We start from the raw sequence: 20,107 nt of genomic DNA, 5'->3' as shown, positions 1-20,107 counted from the left end.
GCAAGACTTCATGTTCTGATGTCTGCAGAACAGTCCGTGGTGCATATACAGACCACATCCTCTTTATCCACTGGTCTGTCGGGGGACACTGGGGCTCTTCCAGAGGTCGGCTGTTGCGGACATTGCTGCTATAAACATCAATTGCATTTCTGTACGCTAACAATCAGACAGAAGAAAGAGAGACTAAGGAACCATTCCCATTTACAATTACACCAAAAACCATAAGATACCTAGGAATAAACCCAACCAGAGCAGCAACGGATCTGTACTCTCGAAACTATAGAGCACTCATGTCTAGGTCAAATTTACTTAGATACCCCCTGCTTTCCTCTCTCCCAGTACCCAGGCCTGGCTCCCCTCCCCAGCACCTCGGCATGGCACAGCCGAGGCCGCCCTGTGTCCCTCCTGGGTTAACTGCCCGCACATTCCATCCCTGCTCAGCCTTCATTCCCCACCTCCACCCTCCAGTCAGAGCTCTGTCTGGACTGACCTTGCTCAACTGCTCTCTCCTGTGTGGGTCCCTCTGCCAGGCGCACTGTCGGTGCCAAGTACGGGTGGTCGACAGGACAGAGGCTGAGGGAGGGACAGCATGACCCAGATGGCCCTGTCCCGGGGAGGAAGCCCTACTCTGGGTTCTCAGCCTGGGCCTGAGTAGGAGGCCGATCCCAGACCTCCACAGCCCTGGCACCGGCTGGGTCTTCAGCCAAGCTCCTGCCTGGGGAGACAGGGGCATCCCACCACCCCAGCACAGACCAGCCCCTTGTTTGGGAGGTGGGGTGAGGCTCAGGCCGGCTCCTGGAAGCAAGCCAGCCTATGCCTGCCCTACCTGTAGTCAAAGAGAAAAATGCGGAAAAGGGGCGGGAGGGTGACATCACTGGAGTGCTCCACCTGCTGGGGCACTGAGCGGAGGCGGGGCGGGGCCGGCGTCCTACCCAAGTAGACCCCACACCCCGAATGAAGTAAACCCAGATTAGTTCACAGCTGCAAAGGGGCAGCGGCGGCAGGCGGCGGGGGCTTGAGCCAGGTTGGGCTCTGGGGCACTGGTGTTAGCTCTGAAAGTTGTGTGTGGTTTGCATCCGCCCCCAGATATTTATGGGTCAGTCTGTGGATGAGTCAGTCGGTCCAGGGGGTCCCGGCCCTGGGGTCCTCAGTGTCCCAAGCAGCTGTTGTAGGCAGACTGCAGAGGAAGGGGGCGGCGGCGGCCCGGACACCAGTGGCCCTCGCCCCGCAAGTATCCAGACTGGTACGAGGCTCTCGTGCCCCCAGACTCCAGGCGTCCCAGGCCCGAGCTCGCCCCTCCCCACAACCCCAGGCCCCCGTGTGTCCACTCGCGCTGCCCCCGCAGGCCGGGCACTGGGTCTCGGGGCCGGGGGCGGGGCTCCAGGGCCCCCGGAGGGCGCGGCCGTTCCCCGCGCGCCCCGATTGGGCCGCGCGTGCCGGCCCCGCCCCCGCCCGCCCCCACTAAAAGCCCCGCGGCCGCCGCCGCCCGGCGCAGCGTCTCCGCCTCGGCCGGCGGGGACCTAAAGCAGGAGCGGTCGCGGGGCCGGCCCGGACCCCCAGAGCGAGCGGGAGCGCGCGGGGCGCGGCGAGCCCCGGAGCCCGGCGGGCCGCAGCGATGTTCCCCAAGGAGGCGACGTGGAACATCTCGTTCGCGGGCTGCGGCTTCCTGGGCGTCTACCACGTCGGCGTGGCCTCCTGCCTCCGCGAGCACGCGCCCTTCCTGGTGGCCAACGCCACGCACATCTACGGCGCCTCGGCCGGGGCGCTCACGGCCACGGCGCTGGTCACCGGAGCCTGCCTGGGTGAGCGGGGCCGGGCGGGGGGCCGGCGGGGGTCCTGCCTGGGCGAGCGGAGGCCGGACGGGGCGGGGGGGCTCACCGAGGCCGGGCGGATGCTCTTCGAGAGCGGAGAGTGGCTCCCCGCACCCCCCGTCCCTCCGCTGGGGAAGCTGGCCGGCCGCGGTGCGGTGAGGAGGGGTCTCTGCCCGTGCCCAGGACCCCTGCCGAAGATCCGATCCCGGGAGCGGGCCTGGGGGCGGGGCCTGGTTTGTTTTGCTCGGAAGCGTCCGGGGATTGGGGTGCGACCGTGCGCGCCTCCGGGACCGAGGCCCCGGGCGCAAAGGCTGGAGGGGCTGACAGGTGCCGCAGGGGTATTTCACCGGGAAGAGAAAGTAACTCGTGGGCGAGACCGTGAGAGCCGGGGGAGGGGCCTCCCCACCCCGGAGCCCGGCAGTGGACTGGATGCCAGCGGTCACCGTGTCCTGGGGCTGGGCTGTTCCAGGCTGCCATGTCCCCGGGGCCCTTATGACGGTGGCCACTTAAGAGCGTTTGGGTCCTGTGGTCTGGTGCCTCCCAGGGGCTCTGGAAGAAAAGTCCTAGGGCTCAGGCCCGGCACGGCAAACCCTCCTCACTCCTGTGCCTTCTTGCACACCACGCACTGCGGCCCTGGGTCCCCAAGTGTGGTCAACGGCTGTGTTTGCCCACTCCCTGGGGTGGGCGGTGCTTCTGAGCTCTCCAGCCCGGTGGGCGGGACGGCAGAGGTCGGTGTGCTCTGGGATGGGCTCCTCCGCTCACACACACTTCCGGCAGGCGCTCGCTGCTGCTGTTTACGGCACACTGAGTACTCAGGGAGTCCTGGGAGTAGTGCCCAGCCCCCAGCCTATTAGGGCAGCCAAGGTGACAGAGCGTCATCAGGTTCTCAAATGCCTTGCCCAGCAGGAGCCTGACCAGGGCTCACCCCTGCCCCCTTCCCATGACCTTTGCCCTGGGGGAGGTGGCGTGGAAGGAGCACAGCTCTCCATCCTTGGGAGCTGGGGGTTCCCCTCCATGGCCCTGCCCCTCCCTCCCTCAGAAGCCTTCAGGCCAGGGGTTCTGTTGTACAACCACACTGGCCTCAGGACACACCTGCCTCCCGCAGCACCTCTTCCTCCCACGCCCGAGAAGGCTGTTACTCATGAGTGGCCTTGGGGAGCTGCAGTCCCCACAGCATGGCAGGTTCTGGCCCCTCTTCTGACTAGGACAGTGCAATCTGCAGCTCCTCCCCAAGGCCCACCAATTCTGTGACCACTCCTGGGCCCCTGCAATGCCCTGGTGTGAGGCCAGCACCAGGGGCTTCCAAAAAGAGTCTTGGTAGGAGCTGCAGTGGGTCACAACCGGGCTTTCTCAGGGGTGGTGGGACCCCACTCTTTCCAGCCTCATGCCCTCAGGCCTGGATCTGGATCTGGCCAAGTGGGTGAAGGCTAAGGCTGGTCAGGGTTGAATTTCTGCTTTCCCCCTTCCCAGGCTGGGGGCTAGGCCAGGCCAGGCCTAGTGAGTGACTCATGGATCAGGCCAAGAAGTTGGGAAACACCGGGCAGAGGGCAGGCCTTGGCTGCGGCTGTCAGCCCTCCCTGGGTGGTGACCTGCCTCTGTCTCTCCAGGGGCAGCTAACAAAAGTCCCGGTTGTGGTCCAGGCCCCGTGCTGGACACTGGGAATTCTCCAGGGTGCATGGAGATGCCATGGCCCCATGGGGGTGCATAGCCCGGAGGGCTGGCCCCTGTGGCCCCTGACCCTTGACCCTTGGCCCTGCTGACCCAGGCGAGGCAGGTGCCAACATCATCGAGGTGTCTAAGGAAGCCCGGAAGCGGTTCCTGGGTCCACTGCACCCCTCCTTCAACCTGGTAAAGACTATCCGTGGCTGCCTGGTGAAGACCCTGCCTGCTGACAGCCACGAGCGTGCCAGTGGGCGCCTGGGCATCTCCCTGACCCGTGTCTCTGATGGCGAGAACGTCATTATATCCCAGTTCAGCTCCAAGGACGAGCTCATCCAGGTGGGCCCTGCTGGGGCTGCATTGGGGGTGCTCTATGAACCCCAGGCCTCTGCTCACCACCCCTCTCTGTCCCTCTGTCCCTGCCGCACAGGCCAATGTCTGCAGCACCTTCATCCCCGTGTACTGTGGCCTCATCCCTCCCTCCCTCCAGGGCGTAGTGAGTATCCCTCGGCACGCTTCCTGGGTGACAAGAGTTGGCCACTGTGTGAGCAGTGGGACGAGGCAGTGGGGAAGAGGAAGGCCATGGGGCCAGCCGTACCCCTCTCCCGCAGCCCCTTGCTCCTCCCACGGCCTGTTGCCTCACTTCCCCGAGTTGCCCAACAGCAGGCAGGGCTCAGGGAGACATACTTCGGTGGCTGTCTCTACCCCCCCCATGCTCTAGCCATCCGCCCAGCGGCCGGGCAGGCCTGTGGCCAATGCCCAGCGACCAGTGGGTGAAAGGCACAAAGGAAGTAGCCACCGGGTGGGGCCCCGGGTGGCCCAGTGGGCTAGCTAGCTTGGGCCTTGGGCCCCGCCCCGTGTGACCATGTGTCCTGGTGGCAGCGCTATGTCGATGGCGGCATCTCAGACAACCTGCCACTCTATGAGCTCAAGAACACCATCACCGTGTCCCCCTTTTCGGGGGAGAGTGACATCTGCCCGCAGGACAGCTCCACCAACATCCATGAGCTCCGGGTCACCAACACCAGCATCCAGTTCAACCTGCGTAATTTGTACCGCCTGTCCAAGGCCTTGTTCCCACCGGAGCCTGGGGTGAGTCTGCGGCACACACCGTGAGACCACCCTAGCCTGGGGGGGTCTGCCCTAGCCTGGGGTGAGTGAGGCCTGTGCCCAGGAGGCCGGGTGTGCAGGGCCACTCTTCACCTAGCTTCTGGGAGCGAGGTGCCAGATGGTGTCTCCCGGGGCCGGGGCCAGGTCCACACAGCCGCGGCTTCTTAGGTCGAGAGCTGTGGCCGTTCGGCCTGTCCCCTGGGGCAGCCTGTCGGGCCTGGATCTGAGTTCGCTTGGTAGAGGGGAGGAGTGCCAGGGCCTCCAGGGGGCCGGACAGGGCAGCTGCCTGCTCTAACTGACCACCCTGCTGCCTCAGGTGCTGCGAGAGATGTGCAAGCAGGGCTACAGGGATGGCCTGCGGTTCCTGAGGCGCAACGGTGCGTGGGTGCCCCTAGCAGGGGCCGTGGGTGGGCTGGGGTGGTGGCTCCGCACTGTTGTCTGGCCTGTGGGGCTGATCATCTGTCTGGGGGGCCCCACCCAGGCCTCCTGAACCGACCCAACCCCCTGCTGGCGCTGCCCCCTGCACACAACCCTCCTCTCAAGGACGAGGATGTGGAGGACACCCAGGTGGCCCCAGTAGACGGCCACGGACAGCCGTCCCGGGAGGATCACATCCTGGACCATCTGCCTTCACGGCTCAATGAAGGTGTGTGGAGGCAATGAGGGGGGCTGGGGGCCCTTGGCTTGGGGGATGAAGGTGTGTGGAGGTGGGGCGGGCAGGGAGCTTCCGGGTGGGGGAAGCTGTGGCACAGAGGGGTCCAGGCCTCGCCAGCCCAAGGTCAGCTGCCCTCCTGCGTCCCACCCCCAGCCCTGCTGGAGGCCTGCATAGAGCCCAAGGACCTGCTGACCACCTTCTCCAACATGTTGCCTGTGCGTTTGGCCACAGCCATGATGGTGCCCTACACTCTGCCGCTGGAGAGTGCCGTGTCCTTCACCATCCGGTGAGGGGACTAGGGGGTTTGGGGCTGAGAGCACTGAGGACCGAACTCTGGGGTCCTCCATGAGTGGTAGGCGCCCTGGAGTAAAGGCCACTGGTTGGGGGAGGCTGCAGAGATGCCATGTCAAGGTTTCCAGAAGCTGGGGCACTGGCGGGGAAGAATGGGCATGCGGGTCGGGGCTGAGCCGCAGACCCTGAGGCCATGCCTCCCATCCCGCGCAGCTTGCTGGAGTGGCTCCCCGACGTCCCCGAGGACATCCGGTGGATGAAGGAGCAGACGGGCAGCCTCTGCCAGTACCTGGTGATGCGCGCCAAGAGGAAGCTGGGAAGCCACCTGCCCTCCAGGTGAGCCCTGCTCCCTGCTGGGTCTACCTGGGGCCCAAAGCGCAGTGGCCTCCGCTCACTGCTCCTGCCCTCCATCCCTCCCCCTGCAGCCTGTCGGAGCAGGTGGAGCTGCGCCGCGCCCGGTCGCTGCCCTCTGTGCCGCTGTCCTGCGCCACCTACAGTGAGGCGCTGCCCAGCTGGATGCGCAACAGCCTGTCGCTGGGGGACGCGCTGGCAAAGTGGGAGGAGTGCCAGCGCCAGCTGCTCCTGGGCCTTTTCTGCACCAACGTGGCCTTCCCGCCGGATGCCCTGCGCATGCGTGCCCCCGCCAGCCACGCCCCCACGCCCCCACAGCTCCCACCCACCTTGCCCCCTTGCTGAAAGCCTTCCCGAGCCCCCTGGGGTCCCGGTGCGGAGGGCGGGGGGGGGGGGCTCCCCCAGCTTCCCTGCCCCGTGAGGCGGGGCCCTGGGGCGGGCTGAGCTCCCCGCCCCACTCCCGGGCCTCTCTCTCCTCCCCCTGCAGGCGTAAGGAGATGGGGCCCCTCACAGCTGCTAGGAGGGGACTGGCTGTCAGCCCCCTCCGCCAGCCACTCCCGCGCTGCGCCGAGTGGGGATGGGTCCAGAGCAGCCCTCCCCTCACCTGTGCCTTAGTCTCCCCCTCAGGCCCCGCCCCAGAAGTGGGGAGGAGGGCGGGGCCGCACCCGCAGGTGCCCCGCAGTCCGCGCAGTATTACTCCTGAGAACTTTGTACCTGCTACTGCCTCCTCATTTGTCGTGTTTTGCCGAAGAACGTGTGTGAAGAATTATTTATTTTCACCAAAGCGGATGTAATAAATGCCACGGCCCAGCCCTGCCTCCTTCACTTGTGTGTGACTCCCCGGCGCTCGTCTCTCCTCCAGATCGGGCCTTCCGGGGCCCTGCTCTGCTGGGGCTCGGCGTCTGGTCCTGCCAGCCAGGCCCGAGGCCTTCCCCTAAAGGCCCCTGTGTACCTTTTGGCTTCTGGCCCACTTCTCTGGCCAAGGCTGAGGTCTGCCTTGTCCTGAGGTCTGCTGGCCTTTGGGCACAGCTTTACAACAGCCGGCAAAGACCGGGACCACGACCCTTGCTAAATAAAAACCAAGAAATGTTTACAAAAGGTGGCGTCTGGATCTCCACTCCATGGTGACGCAGGTGTCGGGCGAGGTTGATCTCAGGGTTGGATGGCTATGGAGCTGAGCACGGGTGGACCTAGGAGACAGGGGACCTGCTCCACTTTTGCATTTGGTGGAAGGCCCTGGGCCTCCCCCCTTGCCGTGGCAAAGCTCACTGGCCAGCATACACACCTTCTCGGTCCCCCGCCACCTCCCCACCATCCAGGGTGTGCAGTCTCCAGCCAATACATAGGAGGGGTATGGAATGTTAGGCAAGGTGAGGTCTGACCCCCCCCCCCCCAGGAGGCTGGACCTTGTTCTGTGGGAGACACAGTTTCCTGAAAGCGTCCTCTGCTTGGGACAGCCTGAGAGGTTCCAGCTCTTTCTGGGGACCAAAAGGGCCCATGGCTGAGGGGCTCTGGAGCAGAGCCGGGTGACTGACTGGCTGGCTGTCTGGAGCTGTTTGGCCGGACCAAGGTGTCTGGCGGCTGTGGCTGGCGGTGGCAGCAGCCCCTGGCCAACAATAACGGTGGGACTGCAGGACTGGGAGAGCCGGCTGGGCAGGTCCCCTCCCCGAGCGCCTGTGCCAGGAGCCAGCCCCCTCTGGCTCACAAGGTCCTGTCCTGTAGGCCCGACCTATTCTAGTTCAGCAGGATCCCAGGCCCCTGGAGAAGCAGAGGCTTCCAGACCCCCCCACCACCCTCCAGGTGGGTGCAGGGGCTGGGCTGGGGCTGGGCTGGGGCTGGGGAGGGGGCCTTTGGCAAGAGAATGGGTTTTCTCCCCCAGCGGGAATGTCCCATGCCAGCCTCACCCAGCTCCTCCTCCCAGCGCTCCTACAAGGGGAACCTGAATCAGGACTGTGTCCCAGAAGGAAACCCTGGGGGGGGGGCAAGCTGTGGAGGGGGACCGTCTTCTGCGCCCACCCCAACATTATGCCGCTAGTCTAGACACCATTTTGTAATATATTACAAGCTAATTGTTTGACCACGGGAAAGATCAACATTGGCAAGAAAGTAAAGCCCCCCCCCCCCCCCCGCCCAACTCCGGAGAGCCAGTTGAAGATATTTTGGTCTGTCTCCGGCCTGGCTGGGTCTTGCACACACTTTCTGGCGCCTTAAATCCGGATCCTCAGGACAGTCTTACGCTCCTCGCCTTAGCCCTGCTCCGGAAGGGTCCCCAGGCCACCGGGGACATCTCCGCCCGGCCGTGAACTCCGTCCGGCGGGCACTGACGCCGCGGGCGCCGCAGTTCGGGGTCAGGGCGAGGTGTGGGGCGAGAGCCGGGCCGCCGGGGCAGCGCCGAGAGGCGGAGACACAGCGACGGTGGCGGCGGCGGCTCCGCCCGGGCCAGGCCCCCGCCAGGGTCTCAGTTCCTGCAGGGCAGCGGGAACGCTCCGGGCCCGCGCCCCCTGCGCGCCGCAGCCTTTCCAGCCACGGAGTGGCGGGCCGCGCGGCAGGTGGCTCGCAGGTAGGCGCCTCTGGGGGTCCCGCCGCCGCGCCTCCTCCCCGGTGGCTGCGGGGCGCGCGGACCCTCGCGTCTGGCGGGCGGGGACGCCGGGGTCTCCGGGAGCGGAGCGGCGGTGGGCGCCGCGGCTCACCCGCCCGGCCAGCCCTTCTTCCCAGCTCCCCTGGCCCCGCGCCGCACAGCTTCCGGCTGGGATGGATCTCCAGTCCCCGGCGCCCACGAACCGCGGGGGGTGGGGGCGCGCGCCGGGGCGAGGGGACGGCGCGATGGGGGAGACGGCTCTGGCCCCCCAGTCCCGTCCTCCCGCCTTTCCTCAGACCTCCCCCCTTTGGAGATTGCGCCCCGATACCCCGCCGCCCCGGGAGTATATGGGCGGGAGAGAAAAATCAAGGTCCTGGACTGAGAGGAGAGGACCCCAGAATCCCCCAGGCTGGGGAAGTGTCGCCCCACTGGGGGTTCTTTGGGAAATCCGCGCCGGGGGGCGTGTGGGAACGACAGGTGGCTCAGATTAGGGGGCGGGGCGCCCCGCAGGGAGGGAGGGCCGGCGAAGTTTCCGCGAAATGGAGGGGGCGAGTCTGGCACAACGCAGGTGCCCAGTGCTTGGGGGAAGGACCATCAAGCCTAGAATCTGGCGTGTTCCTGACCAGGGCCGCAGAAGGTATCGGGGTCCCAGGCTGAGACCCTGCATCGGCACCCCTTGGGGCCCGGGGCCCCGGGGGAGGGCCTGCGGCAGAAGGGGAGGAGCTTACGTCGCCCGCCAGCCGGCTGGAGGCCAGGACCTCTGAGGCCCAGACTCAGGAGCTAGTGACTTAGCCGGGATTAGCTGAACGCTCGCTCTCGCTGGCCCAGCCCCGCCACCCAGGTCTCCAGGTGCCCAACTTAAGGACCCGTTCAGCTCTTCCCCCCTCGCTGGCCAGTCCCTCTCCCAAGCTCTCTGCTAGGAGCCCCCAGCTCTTTATTTCCCATCACAAGGTCTTCTACAGCTGCCCCCCCCACATCGAGGTTGCCCTCCCCCCGCTCCGCCCCACATCGAGGTCGCCCTCCCCCCCTCCTCCTGCTCTGGCTCCGCCCCCCCCCCTGCAGCCTCTAGGCCTGGAGCCTGCATCAGTCCCACCCATGACACCCTTTGCCTGCCCCCAGATCCATCCTCTCTGGACCTCTGCATGCCTTCTCATCTTCCCAGCTGGTGCAAGGAGACCCCTCTGCTGACTCGCAGGTCCCTGTCACCGGAGCTTGGTCCTCACCCGTGGCCACTCCGCCTTCCCTTCTCTTCCCCCCTCACCTCTCATGAGCTTTGCTTGGGCCCTAACTCTTCCCTGACTTCGCAGCACGTGATGGCAGAGACCCCCAGCCCCATGGCCAGGCCTGGGGAGCCTGGTGCTGGGGAGGCCCAGGAGGAGGAGGAAGTGGAAGAGCGGGACGCTGTGAGGTCAAGGGCAGAGATGCTAGAGCAGGCCCGGGAGCTGTTTCTGCTTTGTGACAAGGACGCCAAGGGCTTCATCACTCGGCATGACCTGCAGGTGAATCCCCAGTCCCGAGAGGCTGCCCCAGCTAGGGGCTGACCTTGGCTGCTCAGCCCTGGCATCCTTGCCCGGCTAGGGTCTGCAGAGCGACCTGCCCCTCACGCCGGAACAGCTAGAGGCCGTTTTCGAAAGCCTGGATCAGGCCCGCACAGGCTTCCTCACCGCCCGGGAGTTCTGCCTCGGCCTGGGTGAGCTGAGCCCCTGAGGCCCCTCCCCCCCCCCCTTGCGCATTGAGAGCCCAAGGGCCCATGTGGGGCCCACACCAGACACAGATGGCAGATGTGCCTCTCCGTGGCCTCCCTGTGGAGCACAGACTGCTATCAATACACACATGCCCCAGAGGAAGCCCCTCATCAGTGCAGCTGACCCTCCTGCTCCTTGACCCCTCACTTCTGTGCCAAACCCAGGTGGGGCTGGGAGCGGGGCTTGCTCCACGCTGGCCCGGGTGTTACCTCCCATTCCTAAACGAAGCTTCAGGCCAGAATAAGGAAGAAAAACAGGAAACTGGGCTCAGAATAAGGACAGGATGTGTGTGTGTGTGGGGGGGGAGTGGTGGCCAAGCCGGGGTGCTAACACACAGCCTTGGTAATCTCACCTTCCCCTGTCCACAGGGAAGTTTGTGGGGGTGGAGTCAGCCCAGGGCTCACTGCCCTTCCAGGCTCTAGAGGAGACCTTTGAGTCGGGCTGGTCAGATGTGCAAGGCACTGAGGGCTCCCTGGAAGAAGAGGAGGAGGAGAGATTCTGCCAAGCGCTGGAGCAGCTGGGGGTGGCCCCAGTTCTGGGCGAGTGAGTTGGTGCTGACCCGGCTCCCAATTCCCTCCTCTATTGTCATCCCCCCCCCACGTGCTACCTGTCCATGACCCACGTGTCTATTCCAGGTCAGTGGCTCTCTTAGCTGGGAGACACTTGGGAGGGGCTGAGCGTGATTTCCCGCATAATTTGCATTTCAGGGGGCAGCCGACCAGGCTGCGGGAAGAAGGGTAGGCGCCGGGCCCAGCCCTGTGTATATACAAGACACTCTGCCGCCCCACAAGCCCTGTACACACGGACCCTAGGCAGGGACAAAAGCACCCTAGAGAGGGTCACCCTGCAAACGTGGCTGTTCTATCCAGGGCGCAAGTCTCCAGAGAGCTCAGCCTTCGGGATGGGGTCGGGGAGCCCCCGCTTCAGTTTTAGCCCCCGCCCTCCCCCTGCAGGCAGCGAGCGGTGCAGACGCTCTGGACCCGGTTGCAGCGCGAGCGACCCGAGCTGCTGGGCTCCTTCGAGGACGTTCTGATGCGCGCGTCCGCCTGCCTGGAGGAGGCGGCCCGAGAGCGGGACAGCCTGGAGCAGGCGCTGCGGCGGTGAGGGCTGGGGTCAGGGCGAGGCTTGGGGCCAGGTGGCTGGACTTCGGGATGCGGTGAAGGTGGGGTTGGGGTCTGCGTGCCGGCAGGCTCGGGCAGCTGTCTCACTCCCGGTCCCCCGAAGGCGGGAGAGCGAGCACGAGAGGGAGGTGCGGGGTCTGTACGAGGAGATGGAGCAGCAGCTACGCGAGCAGCGCCGGCGCCTGCGGAATCAGGTGGGCGCGAAGCCCCCGCCCCCGCCCCCGCCCCCGCCCCGGCCCAGCCCAATCCCAGGCGCGCGTGTCCCCCTGACTCCGCCCTCCCGGAATTTGTCCCACCCGGCCACACCCCTGGCCCCGGCCCCTCCACCGCCCGCTGAGGCTCAGGGACTCCCCGCGAATCCCAGGAGCTCCCCCGGGAGGAGCGCAGAGGCCTCCTGGAGCTGGAGCTGCAGAACCGCGAGCAGGAGCTGGAGCGTGCGGGCCTGCGACAGCGGGAGGTGAGTGGCCGCCCGCCCGCCCCTGCCGGGGAAGAGTGCGACCCACCCAGCCCAGGCCCCGCCGTCCCCCATGCACTCCCCGGTGTATTTGAGGTCCCCCGTGTCTCAGTGCCCCCGGCCCCGGAATTGCTGGGAGTCGGGGTAAACGCAGCACCCCGAAGAAGAGGTGGAGGGGTCCTCCCCGACTCGGACGCCCCCTTACTCGCCAGCTGGAGCAGCAGCTGCAGGCCCGGGCCCGCGAGCAGCTGGAGGCACAGGCGCAGAACGCCCAGCTGTGGCTGGCCAACGCGGCGCTGAGAAGTCAGCTGGACGGCGCGCAGGAGCAGCTCCGCAGACTGCAGGGCGAGGCGCAGGGCCGCCGGGAGCAAACCCTACGGTGCCTGGGGGGGTGGGGTGGGGGGAGGCCCAGCCCCGCAGCGGCCCGGGAGCGGGTGGGGCCAGACCGCCTTGGGGGCCCGGGCCTGGGGCACTTCCATCCCCCCCATGTCCCATCCCTGCCCTCAGGGCCTGCATGGGCTAGGGCCGTGGGACGCCCCAGGCGCCTCCCTGCACGCGGTCACCACCTCCCTCCCGCAGAGAGGTGGTCGCGGTCTCGAGGAACATGCAAACAGAGAAGCTCAGTCTCCGGCGGCAACTGGAGCTCCTCAGGTGCGGGAGGGAAAGCAGGTGGCACAGGGGCCGCCGTTCCTGACCACGGCCTCATCCCACTTGGGGGGGTGCCCTGTCCTCCATCCCTCACGCAGCTCCGGCCGGACACCCCTCCTCTGGTCTGAGGGAGAGCAGTGCCCACATGCCCTGCCCCGGAATGCTGCCTCTTGAGAGCTTAGAGCCCACGGACTTCCCTTCCCTAGGGAGCTGAACACCCGGCTACGGGACCAGAGGGACGCCTGTGAGGCCAAGCGGCTGAGCAATGGTCGAAGGAAAGCTCTGGCCATGGCCTGCTTGCCTGGGTCCACCTGCTGCTGCTGCTGCTGCTGCTGGGCTCACCCTCCGAGACGTGGCTCTGGGCCCCTTCCCAGTGCCCACTGACCATCCCCAAGAGACTTGGAGAAGCCGCCCCTTGAAGGTGGTGCGTTGTGGCTAAGTGCTGCCCATCCAGCAGACTGAAGGAACTCACGTAGGAGTGCTGAGTCTCAGGTGCCTTCCTGCTGGTCCTCATCCTGTCCCCATCCCATCAGACCCATCTATGACCAGCAGAAGAACTCCCTCCTCCTAATAAAGTCCACTGACTGCACTGTGACTTCATCGGCTGTGTGTGCGAGAGCCGCGGTGCGTGTGCAGCTCACGCAGGGGGCGTCCATCGACGCCGGAGGCAAGTGGGTGAATTGTGTGTGGTGCAGGTGCCCGGCCCCGGGGTGCTTCCCTGCATGTCTCTGGTCTTCACGACCTCCCTGTCCACTAGAGCTGAAGCCCCATGGAGACCTCTGTGGGAGCAAGGGGACGGAGACCCATTGTCTCACTAGGGAGCCTGCTCCCAGCCTTAGTTGACCTCCCCTCCCCACACGAGTCCTCACACAGCCCTGGGTGGACCAGCTGGGCACAGGGGAGTTGAGCCGGTCTTGAGCGGGAACTCCAAAGCGGCCAGAAATTGTCCTGCGGCCTGGGACCCAGCTGCCCCACCCCGGCAGCCACCCTCACTGGGAAGCTGGGAGCCGCTGGCCAGAACCATAACTCTGGGCAAGGAGCTGGGACAAGTGCTGACCACTGTCCACGGAGAGCCACTGGAAATGACTGCAGATTCTGACTGACCCCACCTGGATCTGGGAACGAGCCTGGTGCGCTGGGAGTCCCCTCCCCCTCCTTACTCCCACTGCCGGTTTCCCAGGCCCGCAGGTCAGCAGGCTCTCCCGTTTCCCTCACCCCTTTCCACGCCTGCCAGGACTGATGCCTTCCAGGCTGGACTGGCTCTGGCAGGGACTCCAGGCCTCCGCTCCAGGCCGTCCTCCATATGCACCCAGAGACACCCCACTCCTGCATCTGATCACGCCTCCATACCCTCCCCCAAGGTCAGCATCTGTTCTGTCGACCCTCTGGCCTCCGGGTGGTTCCTGAAGTTCGAGGAGAGAACCGGATCCCAGGCTGGGCCTAGGGGAGAGCCGGGTCATGGACACAGTCCAGAGCCTCTGCCGGGCTGACCGCCGCCGCCTCCATCGCCGCCTCCACCGCCCCCAGCCCAGCTCCTCTGTCCGCCCGCCTCCACAGTCCCGGCTGGCCCCGCAGCGCCCGCGCGGTCTGAAGTCGCCGCAACCGAGCCGCCCGCCTGAGCCGCGCTCTGCTGGGACTTGCCCAGCGCCAGCCGCTGTGGGCGGGGCCCGCGGCTCGTGGGCGGGGCCCGCGGCTCGTGGGCGGGGCCCGCGGCTCGTGGGCGGGGCCCGCGGCTCGTGGGCGGGGCGCATCGCACTCGCAAGCCCCCAGGCCGGCAGTGCAGTCTCCGCGCTCCCAGCCGTCGCCCGCCGGGTCCCCCCAGTCCCCGCCGCGGCCGCCGCCCGGCCGGATTCGGACGCGCGGCCGGTGAGTCTGCCGCCTGGCCAGGCAGGGAGGGGCCGGATGTCCCGGGACCCTGTGTGGCCCGGACCGCGAGGCCCGGCTGCAGGCGCCTGGACGGAGGGCCGGGAGCGCCGGGAAGCCCGGTCCGCCGACCGGCAGCAGCTCCCCCTTCCCGGAGGGAGCCGGACGCGGGGGAGCCGGTGGGCGGAGGGGCACCCGGGGCGGGGCGAGGCGCCTCCTGGGTCTTCGCACAGGCCTGGAGGCCCCTTCGGCCCCAGCTGAGCGCCTTGGTCATTGTCTCTGGACGCCCGTGCCCGTCCCTCCGCCCGGGTGCAGGTGGGCGCGCGGTCGGCTCGCCCGGAGTCACCGCGGTGGCGCGCCGCCGCCTCCCCGGGCCTGGCTGGCGCGGAGTGCGGGGCTTCTGGCCTTGCGGCGCGGGTCTCCCACAGGCCGGGGGCCGGGGTGGGGCAGCCGTGTCCCGGGCCGCAGGAACTATTTCTGGCCGGCGCCTTCCCAGGAGGCTCACATCCGCCAGGCACTCCCGGAAAGAGGGGCCCCTCCTCCGCCGGCCGTCCGCGCGCGGGCCGCGGGGGCTGGGACCTCTCCACCGGCCCAGGGCCAGCCTGCGGGAGCCTGGGGCCTCCAGACCCCCAGCTCCGCGTACGGGTCTGCGTGGCTTGCGGCTACTGCTGCTTGGTGGGGTGAGGGGCAGTGGCGGGTCAGGCAGGAGGGCCCAGGGAGTGGTCCCTCCCCTCCCGGGAGCACACTCCCCAGAAATGTTTTCTGCCCTCCCCACCGAAGCACACACCAAAATACCGGGCCTGGCCTCGCCCCTCCCTGCCGCTGGGAGTGGACGCTGCCTACTCTGGAAGCCCAGCTGGGCCGGATTCAAGGCCAGGGGCGCTGCAAGGAGGGGGTGACAGGATCTTGCCTATCCAACGTGGGCCAGACCTGGGACCTGCCCCTGCCCTTCTAGCAGAGCCTTCTAGGGAACTTCCGGCCACCTGTCTTACAGAGGAGCCTGTCCCCACCAGCAGCCAGGTGAGTGCTGGGTGGGGTGGGTGAAAGTCCTGCCCAGGAGGTGCTGTGCTTGTCTGGAAACGTGGCCTGGGGCGTCCCACTGCCATCTGTGCCCCGGGGCCCTCTCCACCCTCCACAGTGCAGACAGCCCACACCAGAGCAAGCAAGGTGTCCCTGGATGCCCACTGGGGAGGAGCACAGTCTGAATGGTCCTGTCTTGCTGGGGTTGGGGGGCTGCCCCCCTTTCCGGTAACGAGGACCAGCAGAGGAAGTACCCCGAGGTCTGGGGAGTCTGTTTCTGCCGGACCTCTTCCTCCCTCCCTGGTGAAGGGGAAGGCTGGCCTCCCCTTGAACAAACAGCTAAGGGGCTTCCCTGAGGCCATGTTGCTATGAAGGGGCAGATCCGTGTGTGTCCCAGCGGCCTCCCCCACCAGCCGCCAGTAGGCGCCTGCCCGCCTGTGACGTGGAGCCCTGGGAATGTTGTGGGGGGGGCGGGGGGGGCCTGAGTGAGCTCACCCGAGGTGCCTGCTGGGGCTTCCTACCCGGGCTGCCAGCAGGGTGAGTCAGCCGGTAATAGTCGGGGTCCTCCTGTCTCCCTCATGCCCTGGGCTCTGGTCTCGGAAGCCAGGCCCTTCAGCCTTCCAGGGCCCGGCCTTCAGCTGGGCTGTGGGCAGTAGGCATCCGCTCTGGCTGGGGGTGGGGGAGTGTTGGGGGGTACTGAGCGGGGGAGATGGGGCTCCTGAACTGCTCTCCCAGCAAGCATCCTGGTTCTTGAACACCTTCCCAGGACGTTCATGCAGCCGATGTTTGGCTGGGCTTCAGCCGGGGGCCAGCCCGGGCATCTGTGGCCTCTCCTACTGCCCCCACTGGAGTCTGGCTGACGCTGCAGTCCCGTCTCGGTGTCGCGGGCTCACCGACATCATCCCCTTGTCTCTCAGCCCCAGGATGGGGGAGTTCAGTGAGAAGGCGACATGCGGAACTGTCTGCCTCAAGTACCTGCTCTTCACCTTCAACTGCTGCTTCTGGGTGAGGAGTGGGCGCCCCTCCCCCTGCCGCCAGCTGTCCTCCCCTCCTGCCCATCCCTGGTCCCTGAAGGAGCCTTGGCCTGGGGGCTCAGCCCCGTCTCTCAGACCTGGGGCCCGAGGTGGTGACTGGCGTGCGCTGCCCACAGCTGGCCGGCCTGGCCGTCATGGCGGTGGGTATCTGGACGCTGGCCCTTAAGAGTGACTACATCAGCTTGCTGGCCTCGGGCACCTATCTGGCCACAGCCTACATCCTGGTGGTGGCTGGCGTCGTCGTCATGGTGACCGGTGTTCTGGGCTGCTGTGCCACCTTCAAGGAACGGCGGAACCTGCTGCGCCTGGTCAGCAGGGTGGTGGGTGGGGGTACCTGAGTGGGGGCCCCCCACCAGGCTGCTGGGGGGGGCCCTGGGGCCCTGATGAGAAAGAAGGGAATGATGGGGGTCAAGGGTGACACTGCAGCCCCTGCTGTGGTCGCTGGTGGGTGTCGGGTGGGCACCCCACTTGTCCAGCCCCAAGTCCCCACATTCCAGCTGGGCCCGCTGAGGGAAGACACCAGCACCACCTGCTGCCTGGAGTCCTCTGTGGCCACTTAGGTTCTGAGGTTGGGGGTCCTGCTCCGTTGTGCCTGGACACTAGGAATCCTCATGGGACGGGGATGTCTGTGCCCAGCCCTACCTGACTGGGTCCCTGTGCCACCCCCCAGTACTTCATCCTGCTCCTTATCATCTTCCTGCTGGAGATCATTGCTGGCGTGCTGGCCTACATCTATTACCAGCAGGTGAGGGCCCGGAGGGACAGGAACCCGGAGGGACACACGTACACACACACAGGGACACACGCACACAGATGTGCCATGTAAGACAAGGACACACAGACACGCACAGACAACCCCGCCATGCTCTGGAACCGAGCACTGGGCCATCAGGCCCTGGGGATGGGCTGGATCACAGTGGGGAGGATGAGACAGCAGAGATGTACAACCCGCCTGTCACACCCAGACTGCCCGGCTGGGGAGCTCGCGTGGGGAAGAAAGTGTCCATGGGATCCAGAGCTCCCTCCCTGTCCCCAACTCTGTCCATGGCCGCCTGGTGACTCTCCCAGTCCAGTTCCCCCTCCACCCCGCAGCCAGCAGCCGGCCCTAACCCTGCTTGGAGGCTTTCCCACACCTTTTCCCCATCTGCACCTGCCTCCACCTGTCCCAACTTGGGGGGTCTGGAACTGTGCAGCTGAACACCGAGCTCAAGGAGAACTTGAAGGACACCATGACCAAGCGGTACCGCCAGCCAGGCCATGAGGGTGTGACCAGTGCCGTGGACAGGCTGCAACAGGAGGTGGGTGGGGGCGTGGTGGGGAGTGTGCGCACCTGCTGGCCTCCCTGAGCCTCCCGGTTGGGGGGGGCGTCCCTGCCTTGGGGGCTCAGCTGCACCGTGTTCCTGCTGTAGTTTCACTGCTGTGGCAGCAACAACTCCCAGGACTGGCGGGACAGCGAGTGGATCCGCTCGGGCCAGGCGGGTGGCCGTGTGGTTCCCGACAGCTGCTGCAAGACCGTGGTGCCTGGCTGTGGGCAGCGGGACCATGCGTCCAACATCTACAAGGTGGAGGTAGGCCGGCAGATGCCTGGACTCCTTGGTGAGAGGCCGAGGAGCTAGGGGCCCAGGGCGTGGGGACGGGACTGGAATCCTCCACCTTCAGTGCCCCTGCCCCTACCCCACCAGGGCGGCTGCATCACCAAGCTGGAGACCTTCATCCAGGAGCACCTGAGGGTCATCGGGGCAGTGGGCGTTGGCATCGCCTGTGTGCAGGTTCGGGAGTGGGGGGGGACAGGCCCCGGTGGGTGCGTGGCGGGGGCGACCCGCGAGGCTGGCGCTGTGCTGCGCTCACTGCGGGCTCCGTGGCAGGTCTTCGGCATGGCCTTCACGTGCTGCCTCTACAAGAGCCTGAAGCTGGAGCACTACTGAGCATGCGCGGTCCCGCCGGCTACAGCTCCACCCAACTACTGAGCTCACACTACTGAGGGCTGCGGAGCCGGGCTCCCAGGGTGCTGGTCCTTCCCCACTCCGCCCAGAAGCGTTCTCCAGCCTGTGCACCCACCCACGCCAGTGATCTCTGGGGACCCCTACCCTCAGAGGGACCCGCAAGTGCCTTTCTCCGCAGACCAAAGGCCTGAGACGCGCCCCTGCCACAGCAGGGAAGGAGTACTTCTGCCTGCTCGGGAGGTCTCGGGGTGCTCCCTGCGTTCGGCCAGAGGGGCTGGCCCACTCTAGGGTTCTCTCAGACTCCCAGATACACCCTTGTGCGGTGGTGGGGGCAAATCCAAGGGGGAGCACTGCTGGGTGGGGGCGGCACCAGGGAACACAGGACAGCTCCCAGTAGGCAGTGCCCAGTGCCCACCACTGGACCACAGACCCTTGCCCACTCCCTGGAAAGCTCAGCCAGTCCGTCCTGTGGGTCCTGTGCCTCTGCCCTCCCCAGCCTGGCTTCTGCTGCCCCCAAGCCCCTGCTGGGACTTCCCCACCACTCTCCTCACTCAAACGCCACACGTTCACTGTGCACTGCCCTGCCCCCTTCCCAGAAGCAGGGGCTTTGTGGGTTTTATTCACTGCTGTATCACAAATGCCTAGAACCGCTCATGCCACGTGACAGGCGCTCAATAAACGTTTGTGGAACGGACACGTGAGCTGTTGGTGACAGACCAGGTCCTGGTCCTCAGGGCCATACCCCCTAGCAGGGTGGACAGAATCACCAACCCAGTGCCAGGACAAGAGGCCGGAAGGGCATATCCCAGGGATCCGGGGTAGCCATTTGTGAGCCAAGGACCGAGGGGACTCCATAGAGAGGACGGCTGGCCACAGGCTGAGAAGCAGGAAAACCTTGTCCATTCTGGGACAGAAAGGGGCAGGGCTAGAGCCTCCCAGAGGCAATGAAGGCCTTAGATGCCCTGGGCCTGCTTGTCTCTGGCCTGTGTAGCCGTCAGGGGCTGGGGGAGGCCTCTGGAGCCGACATGAGAGGCCGGAGCTCTGCAGGACCCAGACCCTGGGCAGACCCTGCCTGCCCCTAACCCCTGCAGCAGGTTTGTCCGTGGGCCGTCAGAGGACCCCGTGTCCCATGTCCGGGCAGCAGTGTTTGCTCCGAAGAAGGTGCCCAAGAAACCCGCTTCCCTCTCACCCAACCACACACTCCCACCTACTGCCCGCTGGAGGACACCAGGGCCTGCCGATCAGAGTGGACAGCTGCTGGCCTGAGCCTGAGGTAGAACAGGACAGAAGCCCCCAGCAGAGAGCTCTTCGGTCAAGTCCAGTCCAAGGGAGTCCATGCTAATGGCCAGGGCACTGGGAGCTTAGCGAACCCTGTCACCCCAGAGCCTACCCAGGGCTGGCTGTGGTGGCTGGGCACCGCCCCTTCCCCTCCGCAGGGACTAAGCCAAGGGAAGGAGCCTGCTGAGCTTGGCTGGAGCCAAGAAGCTTCCGGCAGCCAGACCCTCAGGACGAGCCACCAAGGCCACGGCAGGCGTTCTAGCCAGGCCCCAGAAAAGCACGTGAGGATCTCTGTGCTCAGTCTACAGGGCACCCAGGATCTGGGGGTGGGCACACCCGTGCCCCTTGCATCCCCATCCCCAGTGCTCTTGGTTGGCTCTGCGAGAGCCCACGCTCCAGGAGACCCCCTCTCCCCGCGGAATGGCGGTCAGCTGGCTGGCTCCCCCTCCCCTGGGCAGTGGCAGCTGAGGCCACCCCAAGCAGCTTCAGGCACGAGGCAGGACGCAGAAACGCCAGCGGCGCGGAGCCACACAGAGCCACACGGAT

The 20,107-nt window shown here is 66.4% G+C and overlaps 3 protein-coding genes across 8 annotated transcripts; all 3 read left to right on the top strand.

Moving 5' to 3' along the window:
- Nucleotides 1–1,468: 1,468 nt before the first annotated feature.
- PNPLA2 (patatin like phospholipase domain containing 2) lies at nt 1,469–6,687 on the top strand. The gene is made up of 9 exons (XM_004781125.3): nt 1,469–1,802; nt 3,577–3,809; nt 3,901–3,966; nt 4,353–4,562; nt 4,897–4,957; nt 5,062–5,226; nt 5,389–5,521; nt 5,740–5,862; nt 5,952–6,687. Exons 1-9 carry the CDS (start codon nt 1,616–1,618, stop codon nt 6,220–6,222), a joined length of 1,449 nt encoding a protein of 482 aa, XP_004781182.1. The 5' UTR covers nt 1,469–1,615; the 3' UTR covers nt 6,223–6,687.
- An 852-nt stretch (nt 6,688–7,539) lies between these two features.
- Nucleotides 7,540–13,012, top strand: CRACR2B (calcium release activated channel regulator 2B). Of its 5 annotated transcripts, XM_045066879.1 has the most exons (11): nt 8,342–8,437; nt 9,082–9,304; nt 9,763–9,954; nt 10,034–10,145; nt 10,569–10,743; nt 11,154–11,300; nt 11,425–11,515; nt 11,686–11,778; nt 11,988–12,154; nt 12,355–12,426; nt 12,630–13,012. In XM_045066879.1, exons 3-11 carry the CDS (start codon nt 9,769–9,771, stop codon nt 12,805–12,807), a joined length of 1,221 nt encoding a protein of 406 aa, XP_044922814.1. In that variant the 5' UTR covers nt 8,342–8,437; nt 9,082–9,304; nt 9,763–9,768; the 3' UTR covers nt 12,808–13,012. The 5 variants fall into 5 exon arrangements, with proteins under 5 accessions (XP_004781185.2, XP_044922804.1, XP_044922817.1 ...); XM_004781128.3 differs by lacking the exons at nt 8,342–8,437; nt 9,082–9,304 and adding an exon at nt 7,540–7,677; XM_045066869.1 differs by lacking the exon at nt 9,082–9,304 and having other exon boundaries at nt 8,307–8,437.
- Nucleotides 13,013–14,160: 1,148 nt separating this feature from the next.
- On the top strand, nt 14,161–18,977 carry CD151 (CD151 molecule (Raph blood group)). Of its 2 annotated transcripts, none has more exons than XM_045066861.1 (9): nt 14,161–14,289; nt 15,245–15,306; nt 16,224–16,311; nt 16,457–16,648; nt 17,011–17,085; nt 17,534–17,638; nt 17,750–17,908; nt 18,023–18,109; nt 18,206–18,977. In XM_045066861.1, the coding sequence occupies exons 3-9, from the start codon at nt 16,231–16,233 to the stop codon at nt 18,263–18,265; spliced, it is 759 nt and encodes a 252-aa protein (XP_044922796.1). In that variant the 5' UTR covers nt 14,161–14,289; nt 15,245–15,306; nt 16,224–16,230; the 3' UTR covers nt 18,266–18,977. The 2 variants fall into 2 exon arrangements, with proteins under 2 accessions (XP_044922796.1, XP_044922791.1); XM_045066856.1 differs by having other exon boundaries at nt 14,162–14,289; nt 15,242–15,306.
- The last annotated feature ends 1,130 nt before the right edge of the window (nt 18,978–20,107 follow it).

Source organism: Mustela putorius, unplaced genomic scaffold, assembly GCF_011764305.1.
Source record: "Mustela putorius furo isolate JIRA1106 unplaced genomic scaffold, ASM1176430v1.1 tig00000127_pilon_pilon_pilon, whole genome shotgun sequence".
NCBI lineage: Eukaryota > Metazoa > Chordata > Mammalia > Carnivora > Mustelidae > Mustela > Mustela putorius.
This window is presented reverse-complemented; position numbering and strand designations above follow the sequence as displayed.